The sequence below is a fragment of the Paroedura picta genome, chromosome 2 (assembly GCF_049243985.1).
Source record: "Paroedura picta isolate Pp20150507F chromosome 2, Ppicta_v3.0, whole genome shotgun sequence".
NCBI classification, from domain to species: Eukaryota; Metazoa; Chordata; class Lepidosauria; order Squamata; family Gekkonidae; genus Paroedura; species Paroedura picta.
Window position 1 is genome coordinate 8,397,689 of NC_135370.1, and position 19,384 is coordinate 8,417,072.

The 19,384-nt window shown below is 49.6% G+C and overlaps 1 protein-coding gene across 4 annotated transcripts in view; it reads left to right on the forward strand.

Annotated features, from left to right (window-relative positions):
- Positions 1-2,494: 2,494 nt before the first annotated feature.
- Positions 2,495-19,384, forward strand: part of IKZF2 (IKAROS family zinc finger 2) — a 101,264-nt gene continuing 84,374 nt past the window's right edge. For 2 of the 4 annotated variants that reach the window (XM_077319321.1, XM_077319322.1), the window contains exons 1-3: positions 2,993-3,127; positions 3,627-3,675; positions 4,003-4,107. In XM_077319321.1, coding sequence (XP_077175436.1) covers positions 3,125-3,127; positions 3,627-3,675; positions 4,003-4,107 — 157 coding nt within the window. In that variant the 5' untranslated portion in view covers positions 2,993-3,124. Of the gene's footprint in view, positions 2,744-2,992; positions 3,128-3,626; positions 3,676-4,002; positions 4,108-19,384 lie in introns of those variants that run through there. The other 2 variants (XM_077319324.1, XM_077319323.1) reach the window with 2 other exon arrangements.

Genomic DNA, 19,384 nt, shown 5'->3' on the forward strand with positions numbered 1-19,384 from the left:
ATGGCCTGATCCAACGTGGCCTCTCTTATGTTCTTATGACTGAAACACTAATACTCTGTTTTCTTGGTCCTTATGGGGAGTAATAGTACGAGGGCTTCTGAAGTTCTGACCTTGCTGGTGGACCTCCTGGCAGCCCCTGGGTTTTGGCCACTGTATGACACAGAGTGTTGGACTGGATGGACCATTGGCCTGATCCAACATGGTCTCTCTTACTGTCTCATGACTGAGGCAGTGACGGTGCTTGGGGGGCAACAGTGGGAGGGCTTCTGGAGTTCTGGCCCCACTGGAAGACCTGCTGATGGCCCCTGAGTTTTGGCCACTGTGTGGATGGACCATTGGCCTGATCCAACATGGCTTCGCTTATGTTCTTATGACTGGGAATTCTTAGGGCTTGGAACGTAACAATTAGAGGGCTTATATTAGAAATGCTCTGAGGAAGTGTGCGTGCACGCAAAAACTTATTCCCAGAGTAAAACTTGGTTGGTCTTGAAAGTTCCTCTGAAATGTCATTCTGCTGCTTCAGACCAACATGAAGGCCCACCTGCATCTAAGCCACGAAATTCATGTTTATGCACCACTTGCGTTCCATTCCGACAATGTTTCATCTGAAGTTGATCTCCCCAACTTTGATGGCATATCCTTCTAAGTAGCCCAGGTTAGTCCCATCTTCTCAGATCTCCGAATCTAACCAGGGTCAATTCTGGCTAGTATTTGGATGGGAGACTTCCACCAGGGTTTTGACACAGAGGCAGGCTAAGGCAAACCAGCTCCCAATACATCTTGCCTTGAAAACCCTACGGCATGGGTGGCCAAACGGTGGCCCTCCATGGATTACAATTCCCTTGAGCCCCTGATAGCAGGGTGCACGAGTTTGGCCATCCCTGCCCTACGGGGGGTGCCATAAGACAGCTATGCCTTGACGTCACTTTCTGTCACCGCGGCTTCCAAGGAAGGCCGCTCAAGACTGTATCTTTGCCATCCATCCGAGAAGGCCAGCCACGCAATGTCTTAATTTTGCAGCTCTGACTGTGTCTGGAGCCAGATGAGGGGGTTCATGGCTGGTATGGGGGGGTCTGTCTCTCCAGCCATGCTGATCTCTGCTAGGGTTTCCCCTCTGCCAGCTCTACCCAGCTGCTCTGCCTGCTCACAGCCCATAAACAATCTCCTGCTTCTCCTTTGCTGTCTCGGAGACACATAGCCATTGCCCTTCTGTCAAACCTAATATGGACACAGTCCCTGTGTGCACCTTTTTGCAAAACTCCTGTGTCTAGCTCTGCCTTGCTGCCAGGTTTAAGAAGGTATAAGAGAGGATCCGTCCACCTTCTCTCCTCCCCTTTGCTGGCTTCCTCAGCTGTCCCAAGGGCTGTCTGTACTGCCAGGAGGTCTCTGGAAGAGTCACCTGCCCTGAGGGCAGAGCTTCAGCCTTAAGATCAAGCCAAGAGAAGGCCACCTCCACAGGAGGGAAGGGGGCTGGGATTTGCAGATATGCATGTCCTTGTCATACACAAAAGCTCCACTGGGATGGATCCTGCAGTCTACTCTGGACAGCACAAGGACATTTGCGTAGCCTGGGGAGTAAGAACATCAGGAGAGCCCGGCTGGATGAGACGAGGGGTCCAGCTAGTCCAGAATCCAGTTTCCCAGTGGCCAAGCATTCCTTAAGGCAATGGTTTTCAACCTTCCTAATGCCGCGACCCTTTAATACAGTTCCTCATGTTGTGGTGACCCCCAACCATAACATTATGCCAGTGTTCTTTCACAGAAATTCAACTGAAACTGACCAATGGCGTGAAGATCCATGGTTCATGACATAAATTGGTTTTTTTCTGGGGTTTCTCAGTTCACTTCTGTCTCTGGTCCCACCATGCCGATCTTGCTCTTTTCTGCCGCTCCAGGCAGATGAATGCTCTCTCAATCTACCCCGCAAGGCTGTTGTGTGGACGCCCCCCTCCTGCCAAGCTGCTTGCCCTGCCAGGACCCCCTGTGAAAGGGTCGTTCGACCCCCAACGGGCTGAGAACCACTGCCTAAGACTGAGGTTGCCCCTGGGATTCCAAGGATGAGTGCCCCTGAAGGTGGAGGCTCCCTTTAGCCACGGGAGCATGGAGCCACGGATAGACTCCCCGAATCTGCCAAGTCCACCCTGCAAGCTGGCCCTCAGCACAGCGCCTGCCCGTCCCCCTCCGTCTCTGCGCAGAGTGGCCCGGCCTGCTCCCAGCGCCCGCCGGATGCCCGGGAGTTCCCGCAGGCGGGGGAGCCTTTCCCCGCGGGCCTCTCCTCCCGGCGGGTGCCTCTGAGCGCGTGCAGAGCGCTCTCCCTGCCTGGGTGGCCGGCGGTGGGGGGGGGGGGCGCGCGCGGCCGTCCGGGGCGCCTGCTCCGTCCTCCAATCGATCGCCGAGTCCGCTGAGCCAGCCAGGGAGGCGCGTCCCCCGCCCGGCCGGCCGCTCTCTCGCGCTCGGCCTCTCGCAGCCAGCCAGCCAGGCAGCCAGCCAGGCAGCCGGCAGGCAGCGCGGCGCGGCTCGGGGGTGGCGGCGCGGGCGCCATGTGCGGCGCGGCCGGATCGGTTTCTCGGGGTTTGACCAGCTGCCCCGGGCGCGCCGAAGATGGAGGCCGCCCGCGCCCGACGCCCGGCCCGCCGCCCGGCCCGACGACGACGCCGACGACGCGGGGCGCCCCGGGGCGGGCGCTGAGGCCCGCGGGCACCGGCCATGGCGCGGAGGGGACGGCGGGCCGCGCGGCGCTGAGGTGGGTCGCGGAGCCCCCAGACAGACAGACAGACAGACAGACAGAGAGCAGCCGGCGGGTTGGCCGTCCGTGCGTCCGTCCGCGGGGCCCGCCTCGCGCGGGAAGTTGCCGGAGCCCTCCGCCCGCAGGCCCCGGCCCGGGAGGGAGACGCGCGCGAGGAACTTCCTCCTCCTCCACCTGCGCGGCGGCCGCCCTCCCCGCCTCCTCCAGCTCCTCCTCGTCGTCGTCGTCGCCGCCGCCTTGGCCGGGCCAGGGGAGGGGCGGCGGGCGGGCGGGCGAGCGAGCGAGCGGCTCCCCCGGCTGGCCTGCCTGCCCGGCCCGGCCCCAGTGCTCCAGTGAGGCGGCGGGCGCGGCCCCGGCAGGCGGCAGGCGGCGCTGGACATGGTGCCCAAACTTTTCTCTCCCCTTCGGCGGGCGGGCGGGGGGCTGTGCGGGGAAGGGAAGGGAAGGGAAGGGAAGTGGCCGGGCAGCGCGGGAGGGAAGCAGGGAAGGAGCCGCCTGCTTTCCAGTAAGGCCGGGAGGCGCGCCAGGCGCCCGGGCTAAATATACCCGGCGATCGATAGCGGAGTGGCTCGCGCTGAATTATTCAGCGGCCCGGGGAAGGAGGGAGGGAGGGAGCGCGCGCCCGGCGGGGGGCGGGAGAAGAGGCGGCCGGGTCTCCTGCCCTGGCCGGGAGGCTCGAGGGCGCCCCGAGGCGGGCTGCTCCGACGCCGCCGGGCTGGGCTGGGCTGGGCCGGGCTGGGCCGGCGCGGAAAGTTCCTACGGCTCGCGGGCCGCCTTGACAGGTGGGCAGGTGGACGCAGCCGGCGCTCCCTCTGCCGGGAGGAAGCGCCGCCCGAGAGCCCCCCCCCCTTTTGACGGGCTGCCCCGTTTTGCCTTTCAGCACTGCACTTTGAGCATGGACGCGGAGGCGACGGATGGACACCTGCCGTGTAAGTCCTGCCCCACAGCCAGCTAGCCGGTCGGCCGGCCGGGAGCCCGGCTGCCCCTCCTCTCCGCCCAGGCCCTGGAGCAAAGGGACAGGCTGCCCAAGCATGGGGGGGCTTGTTCCAGAACAGGGGGAGTGTTGGACACCCCCCCCCCCCGTCCCTTGTGCTGCAGCCAGGACCCCTCCCGTTCCTCCTGGAGGCATCTAGCCAGGCTGTGGGTGAAGCTCTCCAAAGGCAGATACCTCTCCCCCCCCCCGTGCAAGCGAAGAGCGAGGGCCACTGTTCTCTGTAGACGTAACAACTTTTTTTGCGAATTTGCTTTCGGCACAGGTGACGACGAACTTTCGCCCGAAAGGGAGCCCTCTGATATGGCCATCGACCTCACCTCAAGCACACCCAACGGGCAGCATACCTCACCGAGTCACATGACAAGCAGTAAGTTTTGGTGGTGTTCTGTTTTCTTTTCTTTTTCTTTTTTTTTAAAGCAGTACACCTGTGTGGTGTACTAGCGCAGGAGGGGAAGAGGAGAGGGTAGATTTGGTCTCGGTGTTGTTGTCTTAATCCAAACGTGAACTTTCAGAGTTAGCTGGAATCGTTTTGGGCTGGATTATGGAAGCTGGTTCATACTTGAATCCAGTAGGGGAAAAAACCTCAGTTGTAGGAGCTTCTTATCTTGCAATCAAGACATTTTTAAGGCACAGATAGGACTGAGTCCAAGACAGTCCGGGACTTGACGCGTTTCCCACCCTGTTCCAGAACTTTAGTCCTTTCTCGGCAGCTTTGAAATATTCTTCTCCTTGGTTCTATTTATTTTTGCTTTTGACTGAGAATCTAAAGGTACAGAGTCTCTCTAGCTGTGCTAAATTGATTGAACCTGGATACTCTTGCAGTTGATTAGGAATCTAATATTCACTGGACCAGATCTGTCCAACAGAAAATACGGGACTTATGGCTTTATTTCCTGCGTCTCTGCCCTTCCCTGGGAATGCGTTTGTGTGTACGGTACTGGTTAAGTGGATTTCTGTTTTGCAAGTTCAGCTTGCGAGGAAGATGAAACTTTTTGGAGGAGCTCATTGTAAAAATGAGGCATGATACTCCAGCCATTCGCAATGGAAGGGAAGGAGCCATTCTCTGCCATTTCTCTTGTCCTCCAGCGACTTACGAGTAAGGCATAGATTTTTATGAGCCTTTAAATTGTAGAGTTATTATGAAATCTCCGGTTATTATATTCATGGTATTAAAGAACATGATTACTAGTATTCTGAGGCAGCATATTTAGATAATAATGTGGACTTGGGGTTTGGTTATATGTTTTAATGGATTATAAAACTTTACTATTCCTTCTCTTTCTTTTCACAAATGCTGAGAGTTCATTCTGTTGTCTGACGTACGCTCGTTCATATTGACAATAAACTCCCCACCCATTTTTAATGTTAAAATAGACTTGTTGAAATAATGCATACATTTTCCTCGTCATTTTAACATGTCATTTGTGGCACTAACCCGTTAACCCTAATTAGCAGCTGTAACACATATGTTCATACTGTGGCTTTAAAATGGATAGCTTTGCTTGAGCATGGGAATAGACGTGTATATTCAATTTGTGACTTTCTTGGTCGGTGGGAACTGGAACCCAGAATCTTAGCAGACCTTCATTGGTAAGTTGGGTGTACCTCATGCACACCCAGAGGGCCTCCTTTTTCATTTGCACCACTGTCCCATTCTAAGAGAGGAGGGGAGTGAGCAGGCTACAGTCAGAGCTCTGGTGGAGAACCACTGCATATTATTTCCCTGTTCTTATACGAGCCAGCTTGGGGTGGTGGTTAAGAATGGTGGCCTCTAAGCTGGAGAGCCAGGATGATTCCCTATTCCTCCTCTGCATGCAGCCAGCTGCGTGATCTTAGGTCCTTCACCAGAGCTCTTTCAGCCCCACCTCTCTCACAGGGTATCTGTTGTGGGGAGAGGAAGGGAAGGCTATGGTAAGCTGCTTTGAGAGCAGTGATGAGGTGCAAAAAAACAGCTCTCCTTCTCTTATAGCTTATTGGGCCTGAATACTACTCAGCACCATTTACACTTCCTTTGAAGGCAACATAATTGACTCCAGACTGGTTTCATTCCATAGCCACGGATGGCTGTTCAAAGTGGTGGTGTAGCAGAGTGATAGTTGACGCTCTCACACCTTTGTGCATGGTAATCATGGCTTTGTTCTACCGTTAGCAGAAACAAGACCAGTCATGGGACTTTATATCGTCCCTAAAGCACAGTTGCTCTTCCATTATTGGACCCTTCCAAGTAACAATGAGCCGATGTGATGGTTGGAGGCTTGGACCAGGTCTAGGAAACCTGTGTGCAAATGCCCACTCTGCCATGGGAGCTTGTGGGGTGGCCGTGGACCAGTCACAGTCTCAGTTTCCTCACAAGGTTCGTCTTTAGCCTGGAGAACCGGGTTTGATTCTCCCCACCTCCTCCTCCACATGCAGCTGGCTGGGTGACCTTAGGCCAGTCCCAGTTCTCTCAGATCTCTCTCAGCCCCACCTCCCTCACAGGGTGTCTTGTGGGAAGCGAAAGGGAAGGAAATTGTCGGCCGGAAATTGTCAGAAGCGGGGTAGAAGAAACCCACCTCTCCTTGTGAGGATAAAATGGAGGAGAGGAATATTATGAATCCCCATTCAGGGGGAAGGTGAGGTGCAAGGGGAGTAAATAAATAATGGAAAAATCTGCATCTAGACTGTTTTGAGTAGGACTCTGTGCCCCTTCCTTTATATTCCCTGTGTTTGTACCCATTTGAAACAAGGCAGAAAGCTGCAACTGGCCAGTCTTCTGTGCTTTTTATGTACTGTCAACAGTACACGGCCCAGACGGGAGAGGGAAAGGAGTCCTTTCGAAACAAACCATTCTCACCCAGCGATAGTAAAACAGCACGTTTGGTGAGAGAGGGTTTTTCCTCCCTGGTGTTATCGAGTGGCAATTCCCAGTAAGACTTGGCGAACTCACGAATATATTCAGGGTTGCTTCCAAAAGGTTGCAGGTCAAAAGTTTTTGGCAGATGCACAAGAGATGTCAGTTGTGTCTCTTTGTTACAAGATCAGTAATTACATAGAACATGTGTAGATCGTAAAGGGAGCCAAGATCACTCCTCTGTTACAATGAAGCGGAGTCCACAAAAGCCAGCGGTTATAAAAACAGGAAAATGGGTTATGATAAAGACAGTTTTTTATTTGCTTTTTTTAAATAGTAGGGGTGATTGGGAAAGGGTGGTATTCCTGGGTGTCAAAAGATGAATTGTGACTTGCATGCTATAGTCTTTTTCTCAGTAAGAAATAGTGCTTGCTACTGGCCAGAGTGCTATTTTTCCCAATCAGCCTTTCCCCCAATCTGTTGTTGATGGTGTCTGTTTTAGTTTCATCCTCAATAAGTAAGCAAAATAGTTTCTCCTCGGCAGTGACACCTCTATGAGCCAGAGAGCCAGCTTGGTATAGTGGTTAGGAGTGTGGACTTCTAATCTGGGTTTGATTCCCCGCTCCCTCACATGCAGCCAGCTGGGCGACCTTGGGCTTGCCATAGCACTGAGAAAGCTGTTTGGACCGAGCAGGCATATCAGGGCTCTCTCAGCCTCACCCACCTCACAGGGTGTCTGTTGTGGGGAGAGGAAAGGGAAGGCGAATGTAAGCCGCTTTGAGACTCCTTCGGGTAGAGAAAAGCAGCATATAAGAACCAACTCTTCTTCTTCTTCGGTAATATCAGGGCTCTCTCAGCTTCACCCACCTCACAGGGTGCCTGTTGTGGGGAGAGCAAAGGGAAGGCGATTGTAAGCCGCTTTGAAACTCCTTCGGGTAGAGAAAAGCAGCATATAAGAACCAACTCTTCATCTCTTCTTCTTCTTACTCAGTACAGAATTGTACCTATGAGTGTGGAAGTGCAGGTGAGAGAAATTGGGTTCTAGACTTGGAGGAAACTAAGCTTTACTGGAAGGAATATGGGGTTCTGTGGTTGGAGGTCCATTGGCCATGCTGGATGTTCTCCCACTTGGTAACACAGAGATCTCTACTCTTCCTCAAGGTGCTGAAGGACTTGCTCCCTGGTGGAGAACAGAAATGTGTTGTGCTTCCACCTGGCATTTGGCCGGCTATCCTGCCAGGCACAGTCTTTATTATTGGGAGAAGTTATAGCTTGATGAGTGGTCGTCTGTGTTGGCCAAAGGGGACGGCACTGCAGGCCTAGCTGATTTCCATTTGTGTGAATGTGAGATGCCTTCCCTTTTGTCAACTGTGCTCGTGAAGGGTGAAAGTCAGTAATCTCCCTCAGCCCACTCCAGCTTACCTGCGCACATCGGACTAGCTGGCTTTGTCTTGTGTTTCCGTAGCATGAGGCTTGGTGGGACGCCAACTTCCTTTTGGTGCTATGTTTCTGCCACACTTCTGTGGTCTCCTGGGGATGGTGGCCTGCTTCTCCTTGAGGGGAGGGACTCGTGGCTGAACTCTGTGGCTTCAAAATTTTGGTGTTGGTGGCCAGGATCGAATGCTTCTTTCTGTGATAGCAACAAAACAGAAAAAACAGGTTGTCAGGGAGGGAGGTATCCTTGTAAGGACCAAGCGCAGTCCTGTAAGGGATGCTTATAGTGGCTGCGGCTTTTGTCTCTGTTTGTTTTCTGCTGTGTGACTTGAGCTGTTGCTAGAGATGTAAAATTGCTGAGAATTTTGAAGCGGTGGACAAAAACTTTCCCCCCTTTCTTGTGCTTCTGTAAAAAGGGGGTGGGGTGGGGGAAGGAATTTGGAAGAAAAATGGAAATGTGGACGGTACTTCCTCCAGTCTCAATAAAGCTCATCATTTATGACCTAGCTTTCTGCAGTGGGGGCTCTCTAGATGTGCCTTGAATCTACCATGGGGAGTGTCCGACTCCCCACTTTACAGCTAATCAGTGGTTATACAAGTGGTGGGGCAGACAGTGGGAACCCCTGGAGTGACTCCTGACATCTGTGTCCTGCGGGAGGCTGGCAATCTTTATTTATATTTATACTTGTTTCCACCCTTCCCTAGCAGCTCAGGGCGAATCGCAACAAATTCAAACGCCATGTTTAAAATACATAAATGAACCATTTGAAATCGCAATCTCATGCTATTACAATAAAATCAGAGTCCAGTAGCACCTTTAAGACCAACAAAGATTTATTAAAGGTGCGAGCTTTCGAGTGCAAGCACTCGAAAGCTCACACCTTGAATAAATCTTTGTTGGTCTTAAAGGTGCTACTGGGCTCTGATTTTAATGTTCTACTTCAGACCAATACAGCTTCTTGTGCTATTACAGTTGATTTCCAGACGTCCCGGATCAGTTACCCTGGAGATAATGGTTCCTTTCTCGCACAGACTCTATGGTGTTATAGCTCTCTGAGGCCCCTCCCCTCCCCAAAACTTTGCCCGCCCCAGACTCCACCTCCCAACATCTCCAGGTGTTTCCTAACCCAGAGAAGGTATTCCTTCCAGTGCTAGAGAGCTGCCGACCACTGCTCCCTATGGTACCCCGGCACATTTATCCTGTCTCTTTTCCCTCTGAGAGGTAAGAAAAATGAAGGATAAACTTCAGTTATCTAGAAGAAAGAAAGTCTGTCCCTTGGACAGGAGCCGTGGAGTCCGTCAGTAGCCAGGTAGTTGGATATTGAGCTAGACTGTATAACATTGAATGTCTTCAATAGTTGGGTGGGACCCGGACTGAGTTTTCCAGCGGAAGAGTCGAATCCCTGGTTTCCCTAATTTTGACAAAATGGTGTTTCTGGGGGATGGGGAAACATGAGGAATGACACTGGGGGTGGGTGTCTGCAGGAGGAAGGAGGAATCAGAGGACATTGGCAATTTTAGTCTGGATCCAAATCATCCAGTAATTTATTATTGTAATGTTTTAGCACATTAATTCTGGATAAAACCGGTCCCTTTAAAATGATAAACCTACCTTTGAAAGCCCTTGTATTGCTTCCACCAGAACCCTTCCCCCCCACCCCCCCACCCCCGGACATGGGAGAGTGTCTGTGGCTATAGCATGCCCAGGAATTCTCCAGTGCTGTAGACTTTTGAGGGAGTCAAACTTTGTCTTTAAAAGCATGACAGACATTCCCAAAAACAAACAAACAAAATTGTGGGTGTTCATTTTAGTGTATCCTAAAATTTCCAGGGTTTCATTTTTTCCTGCAGGAAGTCCGGGGGGGGGGGGGGCTGTCTCTCAGTGATTTTTTTCTACAGGTTTCTTTCCATGCCTCCCACCTCACTGCCTTTAACTTTTCTTTCTGCTGGTGTCTGTCTGTCGGAAATAGGGCTCTGTGTTTTGACCAGCAGTTTCGCTGGACAGGCTCTTGACTACTCCAACTTCATTGAACGAAGGAGCAATCAGCTGCAGTCCTTACGTGGTTTTGTTTTATGCTGCATGTGCACTGTGGGGCTGTAATTATCTTTTAGCCGTAACCTATGGTCTCAGTTTTATTAGCTGTGGCCCCCATTACTCCATGGGTATTAATCTCTATTATGCATAGCAGAATATAGCCTTTGCCGTATATCTGTTTTCTCAATCAGCCTTGATTTAGTATTGACAATTTTAATGAGTTCTGTCTTTGGTTTGCACTATACTATACATTCTAAGATTACTTTTGTAGTAAACAAGCAAAGGTGACCAGAAGATTAAAATTCCACTGCGTATTTTAATATATAGTTAAAGTGTTGCTGTATATTAATAAGTGTGTTGATGCCAAATAAAATATATTATAGAGGTTCGCAACATAAGGGATACTACATTGTGTACCTTGGGCAAAAGGTAGAATAAAAACATACTAAACAGTCCTCAAATATTGTGAATAATGGGCAAGTCAGGAATCTTGTTTTTAAACAGTGATTTTTTAATAAAGAAAAAAAGATAGGGGTACTAAATAGTTACCCCCCTCTGGGTTTGGTAGAGCCCTCTGGAAAGTTGCTAACACTTAGTATTTAAAGCTATATTGTGCTAATTATACAAGAAAGCCTCTGCTAAAGAGGAGAAAGCAATGGTGCCTCATTTACAGCACAATAGAAGCAAACTAGTTCTCTATTTATGGGCAGCTGGGTCTGTTGGTCTTCACATCTGATTCCCAGCGAGGTGCTAGATTCATGTCCATGGAAGCACAAGACTTTTGGGGTCTGTGAACCATCCTAAGCTGCAAGGAAGGGCAGTGTAAAAATGCAATAACAAAAATAAACAAGCTTTCAAAAGCTTATATCTTGCAAGTCTTGTTGGTCTCCAAGGAGCTACTGATCTCGAACCCAGCTCTTCTACTGCTGACTAGCGTGGCTACCCTCTGAAACTATCAGAGTGAAGAGAGGAGCTCTTATAGCCCTGCCCAGCCAGAGCTGACCCTTGTGTAACTCACCCTAGTCGAGCGCCCAGCTGCCATTTCTCCAGCTGCAGTCTCCAAAGGATGGTTCCCAGGCTCCACCCTTACAGGTAAATGGCTCATTCAGGGGGAAAAATATCTGCAGTCTTTGAGAACCATCAATCTCTACTGCCAAGGCCTGGATTCCGGTCAAGGAACATGGGAGGTACAGGATGAGCACACGTGCACCTCGAGAGATCCGTTCCAAATAATCAGTAAAGCCCAAATGTAGCCATACAGTCGAGGGTGGAAATTAATCCCTGCTTAACAGCATGGTTAGCAGTTCCGAGTGAAGAGGCACAGGGAGGGGATGCACATCAAAGCCTGACGCTGGACCACTTCAAGCCGGGTTTATTATAGATTAGTGTGGAAGAGGCTTTAAATTGCTCAAAGTGGTGACCTTCCATGCGAGAGATGCCCCCAGCCACTTGATTCCAAAAAGTTTGGAAGAGAGCTTGCCTTTTTAAATTTATTTAAATTTGTTTAATTAATCATGGTTGAATTTATTGGATCGCCCTTCTCTTTGAACAGGTTTAGGGTGATTTACAACATGTTCAAATAAAGCACCCATAATGTTCCACTTTCCTGCCATTCATCCCCTGCCAACTCTCCCATGTTTGAGATTTTAGTTGGGGAAGGGGGCTGAATTATAGTAGACTGAAAATGGTTTTCAGGTTTTAATATTTTAATCTTTGTATATGTCTTAAGGTTGTTCCTCACCATGAGTGTTAGAAGGTGGGATATAAAATTATTATTATTGTTATTATTGTTATTGTTGTTGTTGTTGTTGTTGTTGTTGTTATTATTATTATTATTATTATTATTATTATTATTATTATTATTATTATAATTTACTGCTGTTTCCCACCTTGAGTGATTTGGAAGAATGGGTTAGAAATAAATTATTATTATTAATAGGGGCCAAGCCAGTTGCATTCAGTAATACAACGGCCGCTAGACTGGGGTGGTGGGGGTGGAAGAACTCTGCAGATGGCCTCTTTCCCCCCCAGGACATGGAAAGGCTGGAGGCACCCGGGAAGGAAACTCACCAGCAGGGGCTGCTCTCACAGAGCAGGGATCTGCAATTTCCGAGCCTTAGAGGAAGGGGTGGTGAGATGAAAGACAGACAAGCAAGCTGGTTGGAGGAGGAGGAACTCAGGGGCGGGACAGCCGCCCAGAGTGGGTGTTAAGCACTTAAGCCATGAGACACACTCCTCCTCCAAGCCCTTGCCAGAAATATATTATGTGGAACAGATCATTATATGTTCTGGACACTGTTTAATGGTGGGATGTGCCATAAAAGGAAAGTTCCAGGGAGGGAAGGAGCAAGTCTCATTTGATTTATTTCCTTGTTCTGCCGTCAGCCATAAACCTGCTAGAATAGCACCATTTTACAGGCCCTGCAGACTTTAGGTAGTTCTGTCAGGTCCCGGATGTCAACCGATTCCAACAGGTCGTAAAAGCCCTGTCTCTAGTCATGGCCAGACATCTTTCTTTTGGACCAGTGACTACCAACCTGTTGGTATTAGAAGATTGAAGCATTCTTCCGGGGGCATACTGGGAGAGTCGTTCCCTCAGATATGCAGGGCCCGGACCATGTAAGGCCTTGAAGGTTAGAACCTGGACATTAAACTTGATCTGGAATTCCACTGGCAACCAAGGCAGTTGCTGGAGGACTGGTTGAATATGAGCCCTCAACAGTGTCCCTGGCCCATTCTGCACACATTGGCAAAGGCACTTTAGAAGTAGATTTTCCTGTTCTGCACAGGAAAATCAAGCTGCAAAAGCAGATTAAAAGTGCATTATCCAATGTGTGCAGAATGAGTACTAGTAAGGACCCGGGCAGCTGCATGTTGTACCAGTTGCAGTTTCTGGGTCAAGATTAAGGGCAGACCCGTGTAGAGTGTATTGTTGTAATCTAATCTAGAGGTAACCATCACACAAATTGGGGGGACGGACCTGTTTCCAAGTTCAGTTGGAGAAGTCATTCTCTTTGTGCCCCCCTTCCCTTTCAGAAAAGTACTCGGTAACTTGTTGATTAATAAAATGCAAAAATAATCATAACCATCATTTAAAAAAATGGTAAGGGCCAAACTGCCTTTGACGGAGTTTAAAAGCAAGGCGAGAGTGTCCTTTAAGAAGCACTCTCCCCTTGAGTTTTACCCCTCACCCCCATAAGGTGTCATAAGAGGCTGGGGCAGTTTTGACTGTCCCACATGTTCAGAAATGCTTCGGAGGTGCCAGCATCTTGTTCGTTAAGCTCTCGACAAAGGTTATTGCCAGGGTGGGGTTGACTCATTGGTTAATCTCCCAGTGTATGATTATATCCACATTAATGACTTTTTGGGGCGATTGCCTTCTCCTACGGTGCAGCTGGGCACACCCTCCTCTCCTCTGTGTGTTGTAAAACAGTCATGCTGTCAGGTTGACACACACACACACACACCCTGTGGAATTGGAAGTCATACCTGGTGGCAACTCGATTGGCTTTGACAATTGTTTGCTTGGGATCCTTTGGGCTCAACTAGGCTGATAGGAGCTGCCTCATTTGTTCTGTGTGATCTGGGAAGTGGGTCAGGCTGAAGAGTCCTTTGGGGACGGGGAGGGTGGGGGAGGTTTGTCTCCCCAAGCAGACAGCCGTGTGGATAGAGGAATGTCAGGGATGGAGGCCATGGCTGAGTGGTAGAACCTTGTCTTGGCATGCAGAAGGTGCCAGATTCAGTCTCCGGCACCTCCAGTTAAAAAGAACCAGTTAGGAGGTGATGTGAATGACCTCTGCCTGAGAGGTCGGAGAGCTTCTGCCAGTCTGAGCGGACCAGACTGACCGTTATGGCCCAATGGCCCGATTCAGTGTGAGGCAACTTCACGTGTGTCAACATCTGACCCACTTTGGCCCTGAACATACGTGAATCTGCCTTACCCTGAATCAGACCACCGATAACAGCCCTCCGGGGTCTCACGTTGAAGTCTTTCACATCACCCATGACTTGGTCCTTTCAACTGGAGATCCCGGGGATTGAGCGGGGGGCTCTCTGCTGGCCTAGCAGATTTTCCACCATTCAGAGAGACGCCTCTTCCCAGCAATCCCTGTGTGTGTGCATATACGTGTGCGTGTGCAATTTAACCTGTTTGGTGGAAGGTTTTAGAGCCTGAACTGACCCGACAGACATCTGAGTCTGCATGCTGTTATGCTAATCTTTGTATTCCAGAAGCAAGAGAGTAAGATGCATCGTGACGGCTTCCGTTTAGAAACGCCAGCCTTCTGTGATGTTTATAAAATATTTTGTGTGTAACATTCCTAACAGCTCCGTGCGAGTCAGACAAAACTGCTTCAAGATTGAATGCCCCTGTGCTGGTACCTATTGGAAAATGGGTTTAATAATGAATTCTTACCCACCCACCCCCTTCCAAACTGGTCTGTAAAGAACAAGTCTTCTAATTTGGTTAACAGACAGTTATCTACCCCTGCTTTCCGTGGAGGATCATTACCCCAGACATGACTCATCCAATTGGCATATGACATGATTTTGTCTCATTTGCATACGGTAATTGTATAGCAATGCTGTAAAACTTGCTCGAGACTATTTCTTCCCTCTCACCATAAGTTTGTCAAATTTCATTACTGGGTGTAATGCTTGTTAAATATAGCTTTCTAGTAATAGATGTGAAATTATATAGTGCGTGTGCATATATATGCGTGCCTACTTGCATGGACAGATATCTGCCTGCTGGTTTCTGGGATACATTTGCTTTTCAGAGTTTTTTTGCAGGGAGTCGTGTCAAAGGCTAGCTAGCCTTGCTTAGAAGGAGAAGTCCCAAGGGTTTTCCAGTGGTTAATTAAATACCACCACCCCAAGTATTTCTTTTCCACCTGGTAGTATATCCACGCTAGTTCAGAGTGATGTTGGCCTGCCTCCATGGGGTGCGTCATAGTGGGGGAGTTGGTTCCCTCCCCTAGCCTCTAACGGGAGAAGACCAGACTGTAAACACTTCAGATAAATATACTTAGCAAATTGGTAGTCCAGAGTCACACAAGCACACTGAGCTCCTTGAGGCTAAATCATCCGCCCCTTCCCCCATGAGGGTCAGAACCATCCACTCACACTGGTTGCAGCTCTCCAGGGTCATGTAGAGATCTCCCATACCACCAATTCTTGGACTGTAGATGCCGTGGATTGAACCTATGACCTTCTGCGTGCCAAGCAGAGGCTCTGCCACTGAGCCCTGTCCTTTCCCTTCATGCCTCATTGGTCTCCCATTGACCCCCTGTAGACTGACTATACTAGCCAAGGATCAATAGAAAACTCTTCTTCATGGGATGCCACAGCAATAGCAAGTGTGTGAACTAGGGTTGTGCGCGGTGGTGTCCAAATTGGACGTTCCAGGCCGATTCAGATACCGCCACGCACAGCCCTAGTGAACACTGCTGATATTTACCAGTCACAGCATCGTGCTGATGACCTGCCCCCGTTGACCACACATGGAAAGAGCACCATGCTGTGATTGGATGCCATCTTAGCTATTCCCCTTGATGGGAAGAGCCACGAGAATCCCAAGTAACATTCTCCGGTAGTAGCAGCCAATGAATGGAATGAAGCCGTCTGCGCATGGTGTGAACTAAGGCTTGAGAGAGTGCCCCCCCCCCCAGCTGAGTCAAGTTCCAATGTGTTTTTGGTCTCCATTGGGGTTTCCCATACTTCAGATTTCAGTAGTTGTGGGGAACTAGTCATTGGGCTGATAGTCACCCCCCCCCCCCATCCTTGGTAAGGACCTGTGTTGGAACCCCACCTGTGGGTTTCTGCAGCACTTTGGTCCTGAGTGTTCCAACAGCAGGAGCAGTGGTTGGATCGTTGCTAGTGCCCCAGGAACATGGATGTACTCCCTGTTGCCTCCCCCCATCTACATGTGGGGTTACATCACCATGACCTCATATAGATGTCATGGCGCTATTAGGCAAACATCTCTCCAGATCTCTCCCATTACCCTATGTCCTGTGTGTTGGCAATTTCTAATGTCTAAGGCAATTTCTAGTTGCCAGCTATAACTTAGAATGAACATTTACCTCTGGAGTGCAGAGAAGATGCGCTTACCTGTTTCTACATGAGCACCCATGTGAAGGGCATGTCCACAGCCTCTCCTCCATAACCAGCCTTTGCTTCTGGACTTCCTTTCGAGTCCTTTTTGTTGCCTTCCCTTACCCTAACCTTTCTCAACTTTTTTACTGTTGAGAAATTCCTGAAACATTCTTCAGGCTTCGAGAACCCCCAGAAGTGGTGTGATTATGCAGAATGTGGTTGGGAAGCACAGCTGTGTACATGCCCACCTGGGGAACCTCCCCTTCCCATCCCCTCCAGCCCCATCATTGGCCATTGAGGGGGGGACAACATGACCATATATGGTCATATCACCCAATAAATGTTTAACACATTAGAAAAATGTATTCAAAATTAACTCCCACCTATTCAGGAAGCCCTTCCAGGGCCTTCAAGGAACCCCAAGGTTTCCCAAAGCCCCAGTTGAGAAAGCCTGCCTTAACTCATTCCACGTTCCTTGTGCTATTTTTGTGAACTGCGGTGCCCAAATGGGGCTGAGAGTCACACTCCTCCTCCATCCTCCCGCCGCCTGCACCACCCTATTGAATCTCCTAAGTCATTGTGGAACAAAATGGGAGATGCAGAGGTTCTGAGGCAGCCTGGAAACTAACCTTGCTTGATTCCGAACTGATGGCGGTATCCAAATAGCAATGCTGGCAGTGGCATGACGGCAGAGGAGGCCAGAGGGGGCGAAAGCCGGCAGGGGATGCAGCAGGGGCACCTCCCGAGAAGAAACAACTGGTGTCCGGTGGCAGGGGCTCATGGGAATTGCAGTCCATGGACATCTGGAGGTCCGCAGTATCCCTGGTCTTCAGCCTTTCCTCAAGTACTTGGTTCATTTTGAAATCTGCAGTTTCTTCCTTTCCGTGAGTTTTGCTGGATCAGAGAGCCAGGATGGTGTCGTGGTAAAAGAGCCGCGTCCTCTAATCTGGAAAACCAGGATTGATTCCCCAGTCCTCTCCCCCTCTCCCATGCAATCAGCTGGGTAACCTTGGGCCAGCCACAGTTCTCTTAGGGCTGTTCTTGGAGAGCAGTTCTCTTAGAGCTCTGTCAGCCCCACCTACCTCACAAGGTGTTTGTTGTGGGGAGAAGGAGGGAAGGCAATTTTAAGGTGCTTGAAGATTCTTTCAGATAGTGAAATGTGGGATTTAAACACCAACTCCTCCTCCCCCTCGTCATCCTCTTCCTCTGTCTGCCTAAGACTCTGACACTGTCCCATTGAGGTTCACAAGCAAGGCACAGGGGCGGTAGTCTTTGTTTGTTCCCATAGGTGTCTGGGGCTTTTGCAGTGGCTGTTCCCATTTGCCAAAAGAACTGTCTCTTGGCAATCCAGCTCATTCCACACATCTTGGATAATGCACTCTCAATGCTCTTCAGAAGTAGATTTTCCTGTTTTGCTGAGGAAAGTCCTTGCTGCTTCCTTCTGGGAAGGGTGGGTGAGCGATTGTTGAGATTATTCTGGTTTGCGTATCGAGAGGCTTATACATATGAGTGAGTGCACTAATGCATTAAGAAAATTTGTCCCAATCTGGTGCCCCTAGACTCAAACTTTGCAAATCAGAACATGGGTGGAAGTTAAATTGCCTCTGCCCTTTCTGCTTTGAATCACTCTGAGTCGTACCTGTTTGTGCCGTTTATCTCTTATGGACTCTACCAGGTCTCTTTTGAGCCTGTTGTTGGGAATTTTGGTTCTGATTTCCTAGTTCCCCACCAAACTGAGAGCTAGTTTAGTGTAGTGGTTATGAGTGCGGACTTCTAACCTGGCGATCCAGGTTCGATTCTGCGCTCCCCCACATGCAACCAGCTGGGTGACCTTGGGCTAGTCACAGCACTGATAAAACTGTTCTGACCGAGCAGTGATATCAGGGCTCTCTCGGCCCCACCTCCCTCACAAAGGCGACTGAAAGCCACTTTGATACTCCTTCAGGCTGGCCTCGATCATCTACACGCTTACTAGTTCATATACATGAGCTGAATTTTACTGTGAGTCTTATAACTCTTGTATCTCCTGTCGACTTACCAGCGTGCTTTGTAGCGGGGGACATATTCTTGAGAAGGCACTGGCCGGGGCTTGAAAATGGTTTGGGGTTTCCAAAATGGAACCTAACCTCCAATCCCGTCCTCCTCCTCTCCCCATCTCTCTTTCCCTGCCGCCACATTGCTGATCTGCCGGTTTCTTCCAGACTTGAACTGTGGACATGCAAGCCGCTCATGCACTGAGCAGATGCGTGGGAAATAAGCCTGCTTAAGGTTCTGTTCCTTTGGTTTCCATTTGTATAACGTGTGGCATATGTAGAATTTGGGCTGCAGAAATGCCTATAGTCTGTTTTCGTCTGGCGTTCCCCTCTCCTTTGACAGCGGAGGCTGCCTGCTGCGGCGCATGCCAAACTGGGATGCAAATGTCAACACTGATAGATATCTACTGTACAGAAGCTGTGTGGGAGTAATAATTCAGTAATAAAATAGGTCAAATTAATTTTATTGCTTAAGGGGATCTCTTACAATAACTGTTTTGTAACACAATCTTTGACAGCTTTCTGGGTGTTATGGGATAGGCGGGGCTGGAATAATGTGATCTATTTTCAGTTGTAAATGAGCAATTGTTGCTAGTCTCTTGACAGATGGTTCAAATAATGCCTGCCTTTTGGTACGGCAGGTCTGGGGGGTGGGGGGCTGCCTGGGTGGTGTTTTTCTATGAGCTACAAAGGAGGCTTTTCTGTTTCCCACTTAGCACAGAATTCTAATGGGTGTTCTCCCCCCCCCCCAAGTTTCCATCAGTTAATATCCAAAGAAAAAAAATGCATAAAAGACATATTTATTACAGTGGAACAAAAAATGAGCAGTTCTGCCTAATTTGTACAATTTATCATACTCTGGGTCATTTTTTTCATAAACAGAAAAGGGGAATCTAAGAAATTTGCCATGGCCTTCAGTTTGCAAGACCTGGTTTGCAAGGCTGCTAGCAAAAGGATGTTTTGAGGTCATGAATTCATAGGCAGCTTGACGGCACTTAACACACAGCACAAGCAATTGGCCAGGTTTATACCAAGGGTGCACAACTGTATAAATCAACTGGCTGCTTGACCTCTCTCACAAACAAGCTTCCAACTTGCTGAGACTTCTTTACGCATCCAACTCTCAGCGGAATTAATTCAGAACAAAGTTTGAGTCCAGGGGCTCCTTTAAGACCAACAGAGATTTATTCCTGTGCACACAAGAACCGAGTGACCA